This window comes from Acanthisitta chloris, unplaced genomic scaffold (genome assembly GCF_000695815.1).
Source record: "Acanthisitta chloris isolate BGI_N310 unplaced genomic scaffold, ASM69581v1 scaffold4075, whole genome shotgun sequence".
NCBI classification, from domain to species: Eukaryota; Metazoa; Chordata; class Aves; order Passeriformes; family Acanthisittidae; genus Acanthisitta; species Acanthisitta chloris.
Genome location: NW_008671933.1, coordinates 78,707 through 90,837, shown reverse-complemented (window position 1 = coordinate 90,837; position 12,131 = coordinate 78,707). Strand labels below are relative to the sequence as shown.

Genomic DNA, 12,131 nt, shown 5'->3' with positions numbered 1-12,131 from the left:
AGCAGGAAATCTTGTTTTGAGAGAGGTGTTTCTTCATAGAGCATTACAAGGAAGGTCGTAATCAGAAAATGGAAGGAAGGAAGTGCTCTGCTGATGCATCAGAACTCATGGCAATTCAGAGTGCACATGGTGTAACAGTCACAACAGAACGGTCAAATAGAGAACTCATGTTCAAAAAAACTTCAGAGGCAAATGTGTTCAGGTATTGCATACAGGGAGGACAGTGCTTATACAGAAAAATATAAACAGCACTGTAAGATAGGGATTCAAAAATGCTTCAGATTTTAGTATTTTGGTTATCTTCTGTTTTCTCTCCATTACAATGAGATTATTTGTGCTTTATGTAGGAAGGTTATGCAATGAGAGTAAACCTGCCAAATAAAGGAAATTTTCTTGTCCTTACTAACACTTACAGAAAAAAAACACTTAAGGGATCAATTTTTCTTATTGTATTTTTTATTCTTAGGCTGTTCTAGCAGGCGACTTCATCCTCTCAGCTGCTTCTGTAGCTTTAGCACGAATTGGAAATACCACTATCATCTCTGTTCTAACTCAGGTGATTGAAGATCTGGTGCGTGGTAAGGTCTTTTTCTATTTTTGTCTTCAGATTTGCTTGCCTAAGCAATAAACCCACAAATAAAAACTCCTATCTGTGCAACTTTTTAGGTGAATTCCTCCAGCTGGGTTCCAAGGAAAACGAGAATGAGAGATTTGCTCACTACCTCGAGAAGACTTTTAAGAAGACTGCGAGTCTTATAGCAAACAGTTGTAAAGCAGTATGTACGTCTGTCTCTTCTAAAGTTAACATACCATACTGTAAGCTTCACAGCTAAACTCCTAGTTATTGCTGTTTTCTCTGGAGACCCTCCAAAGCAAACCCTTTAAATGGTGTTCTGCCAGAATGTGAATGGGTTTGAGATTGTGAATTTTATCACAGTTCAGCTGTGCAGCCTCCAGTATTGGTTTTCACTTTTTCTTTTCTGTTTTTTTTTTTATTCTTACACAGATTTATTGTTATCCTCACTTGAATCAAAATAAGGTTCACAGTGGCAGCCTTTAATTTATGAAATTCTGCAATTTGGAGACAGTGGCTTTAATCTCAGTTGATCATTCTTGAGTCTATAATTTGATTTATAATCATAATATAATCTGATTTCAGGTGACATCTGGCCCTACCCATTGGTGCTGAGTGAGACCTTAAATGATAACAGTGGAAGGAAACAATTGATTGTTTATACTTTACTTTTTGAAACTTGCCTGAGTTAAAGATTTAAGCACTTCCCTCAAGGTTGAAGCTGTGATGCTGGTGTAGGGGGTGTTTGGCTGCTTTTCTTCTAGTGGCTGGTCTGACTTTTTCCATTGCCAAACTTCTGAAATTTTATGTGCTGTAAAATTCGTGTTATAAAGGAAAACTGAGAGAGAGGTGTGTCTTTGTGGCAAAACCATAGTTGCTGCACTGCAGCAATAACTTGTATATGTGTGTTTCCCTCAGTTACTTTCTGCTTGGATTAGGAGAACACTATTGAGAGCAGTGAAAAGAGGGTTTCTTTTATTTGGTATTTGGAGGGAGTTTTGTGCATGTGTGCGTTGGGATTCTTTTGGTTTAGATGGCTTTGGCTGCTAAGGAAGTGGATGGAATCAGAAGGGAGTTCTGTCTTCTGTAGCAAAAATGATAAAGTTTAGGGAATCAAGAGTATCTGTATCTTGTTTTCAGGGACAAAGCTAAGGAAGGAGATTATTGGTTTTCAGAACACCAGTTACAACCAGGTTAGTGTGCCACTGAAAGTAGCTCAGATCCTGTTTATGACAGGAAAAAACTGATTTGTGTCTGTGCAAAGAAGAGTATTGACTGGAAAGAAGATGTCAGAAAAGTTCAGGTGGCATCTTAGAATTCTACAGCATTATGCCTTAGAGATGGAAGAGTAGAGTATTCCTGGAAAAAAAATGTCTAAACAAGATTATAGATAGTCTGTCAACCTGGGTCGTATTCACTGCAGTAGATACCTTCTGCACTGCCAGAGCTTCGCTGCATTTAAATCAGGAGTCCTTTAAGATAGCAAAATACATTTTTTCTTATGGACAGAAGTCTGTTCAAGGTGTTCGAGCCATCCCAGTCCCCAGTTTATTTCTACAATAGTTCTGCATGGGCGAATGTTACCAAAGTTTCAGTCAAAGTAATACATTGCAAAAGGAAATCACAGAATCAGTCAGGTTGGAAAAGACCTCTGAGATCATCGAGTTCAACCTATGACCTAACACTACCATGTCAACTAGACCACAGCACTAAGTGCCATGTCCAGTCTTACCTTAAACACCTCCAGGGACAGTGACTCCACCATTGTGTGGTGGCAGAGGGTCACTGAAGTCTTAGTTACTGAAAAGCATTTTTCAGAGAAACATGAGAGGTGACTTTGGTTCAAGAATTCAGAAACAATAAAGGTGAAGTGGAATTTCTATTAGTCATCAGGCAAGCTGGAAATGGCAAATAACTTGAGCAGATTCTTTCTGTCTTTTTTTTCCACCCATATGAATTCCTCAGCCTCATAGAGCTGTTTATATTTTGCACAGCATACTTTCAGAAGAGGATTAAATCATGCTTGCTTTGAGATAAGTGTAGAGTTGCACTAGAGATTCCACATTTCTGTATTAGGAGAAAGCATGCAGCCTCCTTGGAAGGTCTGCCTTAGGCACTGAAGAAAATGAAGTCTGCAGCTTTGTGAGTTCCTCCTGTAACTAGTTCATAGTTTGGTGTGTGCACAGAGCTCCATCAGAAAATCCTACCAGGGTGTGGAACTGGTGTTTAGGAAAATAAGACCTCTGACCCACACCAGCAGAACTGATCCCCCCAGCCCAGCCAGGGATGCAGACTGCAATGAAGTCCAGTGACAAATGATGCAGGGTAATGACATCAGTGATATCAGATATTGTGGTCAGCCTGTAAATTTCCTGATTTGTTATTTAGAATACAATAACTCCTTTGGGTGTATCTTTTCTTTATAGTGTTTGCTATGAAAAAGATTAGCATAGATGTATCACAGTTATTCAGGCAGATAATCTTCATTTCTGTAAAAGTACAGTTCAGCATAAACAAGTACTTGGTTAACTTGTTAAAATATTAATTACTTGAGCAAAGGTCAAACGCATGAAAATGCAGATTCAGGACAAGGTAGTCACCTACAGTGTGTGGGTGTTTCTGCTGGGTAGACATCTCCCTCTCTGAGGTAGGCCTTCATAGCCCCCTCACAAGAGTAGTTACCAAAAAGGATTTGAAGAGCCCAGAGGAAGTTGGTGGTGTGCCCTGCAGCAGTGAAGGACAAGCACATAGTGGGTACATCTCTGCCAGCATAGCCTGCACCAGGGGCAGGGACTGTTCTCCTCTGTCCAGCATGTGTGAGACTGCAGGGCTGGGCTCCCTCACACAGGACAGACACTGACACTGTGGGCTGAGCTCAGTGAAGGGCCATGGGATGGCTGGAAAAACGATATGCCAAGAGCCAGTTTTGGTCTGGAGCAGGGAAGGCTAAGGGGGAATCATCCTGCCATCTCTAGCTTTGTAATTGGAGGGCATAGAGGGGATGGAGAGATGTGCAGTGAAAGGACAAGTTGTACCATGGAAGAATTCAGTTAGCTATTAGGAAAAATTTGTCCACGAGGTTGGTTAAATGCTGGAATAGGTAGCCCAGACAGAGTGTGGGATTTTCATCCTTGGAGATGCTCAGGAGTCAACTGGACACAGCCCTGAGCAACCTGATCTAACTGTGAGGTAAACTCTGCTTGGAGTAGATGACTGGACCAAATAACTTTCAGAGTTCCCTTCCAGTCTAAAATATTCTGTGAATTCTACTGGAAAGAGGAACAGGACTCCTCTCTGGAGTAACAGTGGTAGATGAGCCACAAATGAGAAGGCAGGAACCTAACAGCTTCAGGAGATGGACATGGAGAAAGGCTGAAAAGGGGGAAGATTTTTAGAGCCTTTTCCTTTCCATAGTGTCCACCAATCTAGAAGCACAAGAACAAACATCTCCTCTACTGTTTCTACAAGCGTGTCCCGGCCCAGCAGCAGGTTTTCCTCTCTGACCTACAGGGCACTGGTATAGATGTGGCAAGTGCTTTCAACTCCAGCTGCTATATTGTCACACATTAAATACCAGAGCAGGATGTATCTACCCAGAGCTGATGATATAATATTTTATGGATGTGCAATTCAGTAAAGAGAATTAGTTTATAGTCTCTCATATAATATAAGAGAGACATTTTTTAACTGCAAAAGTGTGTTTGAAATACCAAGCAGATTGACTTGCTTTACTGAAAAAGAACCTTTCTAAAGAATTTGTTCCACTTGGTACTAGGAAAGATTTCTCATCAGGATTTAGTGGAGAACAGGTCTGAATTCTTGCAAGACTGAATTTGTCATCAACCAGCTATTAAGGGACCTATAGGATGTTTTCAAAGGGTTTATCATTTCAACACGTGTCATTGTGTTGACTTTGTTGTCCTAATTTCTGTTTGCAAATGCATGTTATTCTCCCAGTATGGCTTCAGTTAAACTTCACCTGGGAGTGCCAGGCTGCCTGGGACCAGGCTGCCTGCCTGCATCCCAGTGAGCGTCCAGGTGGGGGCAATAATCCACAAGAGCATTGTGAGAAATTGGGTCCTGAAGGAACTCCCTGGTAGACACGACCCAGTCGTGTTGCAGGTTGTGGCCATGGTCAGAGGGATGCTCACTTGAGGATGATTGGTAAATCAATTTCCTTTTTCTTTTCTTCAGAAATGTACCTGAATGGGATCTCTCTCTTGCAAAGATGCAGGAATTAATTTTGCATTGATGACTTTTGCTTGTCTTCCATTCTGTAACTCAGGCTGTAATTCTGCACATACACTGCTGTGATTCTTTGTGTAGGTGATGTCTGTGTCTCCCAAAAACTGTCCACCTACAGCAATAGCTCTGCTCTGACCTTGCAGATTAAATGAAGAAGCTCTTCTTTTTACATGGTACTTCCTTTCCCCCTCTGCCAACTAATGCCCACTGTGCCATAACCAGGATTTTGTCACCATTCTACTGAGTTCCATGTTGTAATCTTCCACATGGAATGAAATGTGGTGGTAGGTAGAGATTTCATTGAAACAAGGTAGATGCAGCCCCCCTGCCTTGCTGATACTATTTATGTTACAGAAGCAACAAAAGTTTGCTAGGCATGGTACAGCAGTAGATGTTAGTTCTTTGGGGCAAATACTGTTATTTGAGATACAAGCATCAAAAGATGATAAAAGGGCAGAATGTTCTGGTTTGATAGTCTCTAGCATCATCTATTTAAATGTCTCATATTTGCAGTTCACTCTGATAACCTGTGATTATTAGACATAAGTAGAATTATTTTCCTGCTATACTATCCTCTTTTAAATAAAACTGGGGAATGTGAGATGCTGTTACTGCCTCAGGCATCCAGATTCCTCTGGGTTTTAGTTATTAGCCACAGATGCAGGTTATGACTGGGAAGTGTTTTGATGCTCACTTATGAAGTGCACTGATGCATGAAATAGTCTCTGATCTTGTGCAAGTTGCATCACATTTATTAGGATATAATGTAGTTGTTATTTCCATCTTGTTCACATTCAAATCTACTGCTGCATTTGCTTGCAGTTTGGGATTGGTTTTGGGGTTGTTTGGGTTTTTTATGATCCTAAAGAGGAATTTATATACATGTGTGTGTGTGTATACACACACACATTTTTATATTGTGTGGTTTTCATAGCATGTATTTCTAGTCTAGATACATTAGAAGATACATTTAAAAGATATATTAAGTAAAATGTTGGTCATAGCAGATTTGGAATACCTGCACTAAACCAGGATGGATTCTTGCCCCCCTGTTCCTAATTGCTTTATTGATGGATGAAATAAATCTGAATATTTAAATATAACAAACTTCATTTTGTGAATTGTATAATCAGTACATAAATGCAAGAGCATGAGTGCCCTTATTTTGAAGCAAGATATTAATTTTCAAATCTTAATTTGTGTCCTATATTTTAGTTTTGTGGAATTTATTCAGCAAAACTTCTGTCTCTTATGTAGTCGATTCCTTTATCTGTACTCAGTGAAAATGTTTTATCTCAGTTTCATGATACTTGGTCAGCTTGGTGTTCTTTCTTCATTCACTGCCTTCTCTTTGCCACTAATTATCCCTTGATACCTTTGCCTGTGAGCTACTCAACCCATTTTCCCCAGCAAGTCAGTTATAGTTAACATCACCTTAAAAATAATCTTCCTTTTTTCAACTGCCCCTCCTGTACTGGGTACAACACTTCCAGCTTTGTGGATCTTTCGTGAGACACATAATGTCTTTATCTGTTGTCTGACCTCCAATTATCCCCTGGCTGACTTACATATGCAATAAATTTAATTTCCCCATCACTGGACTGTAGATGACTGCTAGCCTGCATGTGCAGTGCATCCACATTTCTTCTCTCTTTATTCTTGCATTATAATTTCTAAGTCTGATAAATATTTAATAAAGCTAATCTCTTCCCAGATTTGAATGTAGCTTTAAATACCACACTGCTGTTCAGCCTTGTTTTCTAGTAAGCTTGGCTAGTTGTGTGTCTCCGTGAACAGAGAGAAACAAGAATGTGCCACTGAGTCAGCTGGTTCTTCCTTTCCCAGATCCCTCCTGTCTGTGCTTTCTATGTCACACCTATGGTCAGAGACTAAAAGTGGATGCTAACTAAACCTTTCTATTTACTTGGGTTTTTTGTCTTTTCAGGTTTCAATTCTAGGCTGTCCTGATCCCAAAGTCCATGAGATTGCATACCAGTATGGAAAAAATGTTGGCATAGCTTTTCAGGTAGTTGCTTTTGTTGAACTAAAGGGAATCTAAAATCTAAACTTCTTCAAACTGCCTTAGAATTCAAAGTGGGCTGTCTTAATCCTTTCTATAAATCTTCTCTTGAACAAGGATTATTCTGGAATTAGTTTTCATTTTAAAAAAGTTTAAAAATAAGCTGTATGTTTATTTCTTCCCAGCTAATAGATGATGTGCTGGATTTTACGTCGTGTGCCGACCATCTGGGGAAGCCAACAGCAGCAGATCTCAAGCTTGGGTTAGCCACAGGCCCTGTCTTGTTTGCCTGTCGACAGGTAAGTCAACAGGAGTCTGTTTCCTCAAAACAAAAAGTGTAAACTGCTCCTCACAGCACACACTGAGGTCCAGCTTAAACACATCAAGTCTACAGCGTCAGTGATGAGCATGTCCTGAGCACGTGACAAATCAGTGTGTTCAGGATCAGACAGATTCTGTCTGCACATACATGTTCTGAGAAACACCTTCCTGCACAACTCCTCTTACTATTGGGCCCTTGTAGCAAACAGCACTAGGCTTTTGCTGCCCCAGTTCCAGTGCTCATCCTTTGCAACAGGGCAGGTATTCACAGAGTGACTGCATGTTTTCTGTAGGTTATTCCCAAGTAGCTTCTTGCTTATGTTGTTTCCTGAGGTATCTTGTTCTTCCCAAGCTTGACTATCTATGTAGGTTTTTTTGCCAAGTTCAGGGTTTTGTATCCATTCTGGGGCCAAGAACTGAAATGCTTGCCAAGCTTTTAGGTGGGTACCTCTATTGACTGGACTTGATCTCTTCATCTCTTTGTCCTCAGGTATTATCCAGTTACAAATGTGGGAAACTTGCCATTCTGAGTGTTAGATAAGAGAAAAAGGAGCGTCATAAATAGAACAAGTTTAGAATTAGTCAAGATTTTTAGGGCTTAAAAAGAGAGGAGTACAAAGAAAACAAGTGCAAACAGCACCAAAAGACATTAAAATTGGTGCTGATCCCTAAATGGGGAAGAAACTGGTTTAATGCTCAAGTTTCTAGTTCACCTTCCTACAAAACCTAACAGCGTGATATGAAACTGGCACAACTAGTTCCAGCAGAGCACTAGTCTGCTGGATGTCTCGGTGGAATTGCTTAGAGCCTGACATGAGAAAAGTTTTAAATAATTTAAATAAACCAAAGCATCTTGACATTTACTTCCCCCTCTTTCGTAAAGACCCTGGGGTGGGGGAAGGTTAAACATACATAAACACTTGCTTCCTCATCCTTTGGGACCCACATCTCAGAAAAGGCAGGAAAGCACAGGGTGTTGGCCAATTAAGAATGCAGGCAAATGCATGCTGAGAACAACCTTCTCCATGTTCTCAGTCCCTCCCCACACACTCAGCTGGGGGATTCACAAATGTGTTCTTGAATGGTTATTTCAGAATTGTTAGTCATCAGCAACTGGAGCTGTCTAAAGAACAGTGAGAGACTCAGGCAGAGAAAAAGGATGCAATTGTGAAACAGTTTATTTTAGTGTGTGTTAAAGCTACACATGTAGTGAAACAAGGCAGGGAATGGGTGACACTGCTTGCCTTGTGGGTGTTGAATATTCAGATTTTTTTAATTAAAACTATTTTTTGATTAATTTGTCTGGGTTGTCTGTCTCTGACTTTCAACTTCATCTTTTAATTAGCTTTATAAGATAAATTAGTTTATAATATAGGAACACAAGAAAAGAAAAATCTGTCGGCCTTATTTTAAAATCTTGTTCTTTGTAGGTCACCTTTCACTGCTTTTCCTCACTTTTATCTTTAGTAGATGGGAGGTGGGTGTTCTTGCATTGAACAACAGCTTGACCATGTTACAAAGTTTTCTGCTTCTGGGCTGAAAATTTCCTGCTGTTTTCAAGAAACTGGAAGAACAGCACTACAGACTTAACTGATATATAAACAAAGTATAAATGCTAAAAAATGTGGAGCTTCAACAGAAACTTATCTGTGCTGCTGCTAAAAGATCTCTTTGTACCTGAGACAAAAAACTCCTGAGCCAGGACTTGAAGATAGTCCAAAATTGCAATTGTTAATTCTAGGCTGGTTTTTTCTCTTCTAATTGATATTACTGCTATCCTGTTAACCCTTTAATATATGTGGTAATCCTCGAGTTGTCTTCCTGACAATCATTTTTTAATTTTTCACGTGCTCTGGATCTTCAGTGACAGCCACTTTTTCCTCTTGTCCTCTTCTCCCTCTGAAATACATCTTTGCACATTAGAGTAGTAAGGAGAGGCCTTTATAGAAAAAATTGGTTAGCTTGAGGCAAGACCTGTTTATTCAGTACTTAAAGTTAGTTCACTCGATAAAAAATCCCTACCCCATTTATTTTTTAAGGAAATACACTAGTATCTGCTAATTCTAAAGCCACTCTTAACCTAGTACAGCTAAAGAAAGAGGATTTTTATTATAAGCACTTCTGTCAAGTGCTTCTATACTGCCCCTTAACTCTACAGAGTTGCCAACAACAGCGTTGCATTACAAGTTTGGGGGTTTTTATATCCTTTAGTGCATAAATATAAAAAGTGATTCCCATGTGCATCCTGTGTAATTGTAAATAGGAGTAATGTGAAAAGGGATTACAGGAACATTGCCATTAAATTGTCTTTAGCTGAGAAGAGTGCTAAAGAGCAAGAGAAAGCTTTGACTTCTTCTAGAGAAAGTATGAGTCACCAATAAACTTCTACATGTATCTCCAAGACGACCACCTATGAGTAACAGGGAAATGTCACAACGCTGAGGGATGCTACATGTTTGTACCTGAACAAGGCTGTAGAGCTGCTGTTTCAGGACCAAAGGTGTGCAAGGAGAGCAGATAATTGTTTACAAGTGTGCAGTAATAAAGTCATCTTTGTTTAACTCCAATCTTCTCAGACAAGATGAAACTCACTTCTTTCCTTTAAAAAGAATTCTGCAGAGTAGCTGCCTTGAGTTGTGGCCTTGTTTGTTAAGCACCAGATTTTTCTATTTCTGGACTTTCTGAAGAAGGTGCCAGCATGTTTAGATAACTGATGTGACTTTCTCAGACAACTGAGTTACCTACTTGATTTATAGGGAACTGAACATGCAGTACTACGTGACTGAAAACAAAGTACCTTATAGTTGTAGTTTTCCACATATAAAAAAATTCTGTGCAGAGCTCGTGCACATAAAATATCACCACAGTGGAAAGCGTAAGTGGATATAACAGCCAAAGTTATCAAAGGGGTTTTACAGGTTGAACTGAGCAATACTGCAAGAACAAACCTCCTGAGTTCTCTGTTGTATATGTGGGGGAAGAGGTGCTGCCAGCACCAAACATCATTTGTCATATAAGAATACCTGAACCAGTTACACACCTGAGAGTAGCCACATCAGAAATTACCACGCTGGTTCATCTGTTCAACATGATTAAATGCCACATGCCAACTTTTGCTGCCAATTGGCTATAGCCAAAGTGTCTGCTGATTTTCAGGTGCTTGGGCATTGCTGTACTACAGTTCAGTGCAGACTGCAAGTATGAACCTAAAGCTATGCCTGTAGTAACAACAGTGGCAGGGGAAGAGGTCTGTGCTTCGGTGTCATTTTGACCTTAGCATGGCAGGCAGCTACACAGACAACAACTCAAAAGCAGTACAAACCCTTCTCCCTTTGTGTTTAGTTTCCAGAAATGAATGCTATGATAATGAGGAGATTCAGTAAGCCAGGAGATGTTGAACGTGCTCGGAAGTATGTGTTGCAGGTAAGACAAATACCAAATATTTTTGCTGTCCCTGCTGAAGTCACTGTGAAATTCACTGCCTCCCAAGTAAAATAGCAGGGCTGCATTGTCAAATACCTGCTAAAATCCATGTACAATGCCAGCCTCTTCAGGTGGCTTACTGGCACAATGTTTTAGCAGAAATGCTAAGTACTGAAGAGCTTTTTTTTTCCCCCCCTCCAATAGCATAAAATCCATGTAATAAAAATAAAAAGTTCATGCATGAACTCAGTTCCTTCAGCTGAAGAGTAGCTGTATCCAACAACTGGTGTAAATGGCACATAATTACCAGTCAGTTTTGTAACTCCAGTGAACACTCTCCATCCATTTTAATTGACTCTGATCTGAAAAGGCCTAATAACTGTGCAAAATGAATACCTATTTTTTTTGTACATCTCTATTTAGGGCAGGAGGGGAGGTGTTAAGCCATTAGTTTCTAGTATGTTATTAATACCAGTGCTGTTTTGTAAGTACACTTAGATTTGGCATTTTAGTATTTTGACACTTTGGGGAAGTTACGTAGGACCATCTTCAGAATTTAAGTGTTCAGGGTACTCACTGACCTTAAAACTCCCTATAACTGAAAGAGGCAAAAGGCAGGAGGGAGGCAGTTTCCTTTCACTGTCTTCTTACACCAGAGTGATGGTGTGCAGCAAACAACCTACCTCGCCCAGCGCTACTGCCACGCTGCGACACGAGAGATCAGCAAACTGCGGCCGTCGCCCGAGAGAGAAGCTCTCATTCACCTGACAGAGATGGTTCTCCTGCGAGACAAGTGACACACCTCCTTCCACTCATCCTGGCAGCTACTTACCAGACTGTGCCTCAATTTACTTCAAAGGTTATTTGCTTCCAACACAGGCTACCAAAAATTATTTTTTTAAAAAAACCTTTTTCTTTTTTTTTTTTGGGGAAGTTTTACTTTTTTTCTTTTTAAACCAGAAGTTCAAAGTGTTTTATTGCAGGAAGCCGTGCACTTCAGAGCAAATCAAACAGTGCTGTACAATTGTTTTAGTGGGGGCTATTAATTGGGGGGGGATGGGGAAGATGTTTACATGTTGATGCACAAAGGCCACAATGAGAATAAATATAAAGCAATGTATGAGAACTGAAGTTCTTCCAAATTTTACTTGCTTAACACTAATAAACAGAGCATGCACATTACTAGCTGGTAAACTCTTGTGAAGAGATGGTGTGAATGCTTCCTGGGCTGTTTAACTATAGAAACACCTGGCATTACATATATGGATACTGGTTTACTATGAAAGACTATATGTAGATTTTAATTGGTTATATATATCAATGAGAAATTTTCCAATTCATAATGGAATATAGGCATGCTACTGGTGGCTACTTGCTAGCCACCTTCTGTATCTACAAGATACAGAATTTGGGATTGCTACAGTTCAGAAAATGAAAGGCTGAGTATTTCTAACTCACACTAAAAATGAATGATTCACCAGCCAGGCAAAGCTGCAACTCCATCACCTTCCATCACTCATTTATAGAGTAAGAAGTCTGCTTTGAAGT

General features: G+C 39.9%; 1 protein-coding gene across 1 annotated transcript in view; it reads left to right on the top strand.

The window, feature by feature from the left end:
* Positions 1–11,711, top strand: part of PDSS1 (prenyl (decaprenyl) diphosphate synthase, subunit 1) — a 20,761-nt gene extending 9,050 nt beyond the window's left edge. The window contains exons 5-10 of the mRNA XM_009074296.1: positions 467–578; positions 667–776; positions 6,765–6,845; positions 7,025–7,138; positions 10,503–10,583; positions 11,240–11,711. Of these exons, the coding sequence (XP_009072544.1) occupies positions 467–578; positions 667–776; positions 6,765–6,845; positions 7,025–7,138; positions 10,503–10,583; positions 11,240–11,380 (639 nt within the window). The 3' untranslated portion in view covers positions 11,381–11,711. The remainder of the gene's footprint in view (positions 1–466; positions 579–666; positions 777–6,764; positions 6,846–7,024; positions 7,139–10,502; positions 10,584–11,239) is intronic.
* Positions 11,712–12,131: the final 420 nt, after the last annotated feature.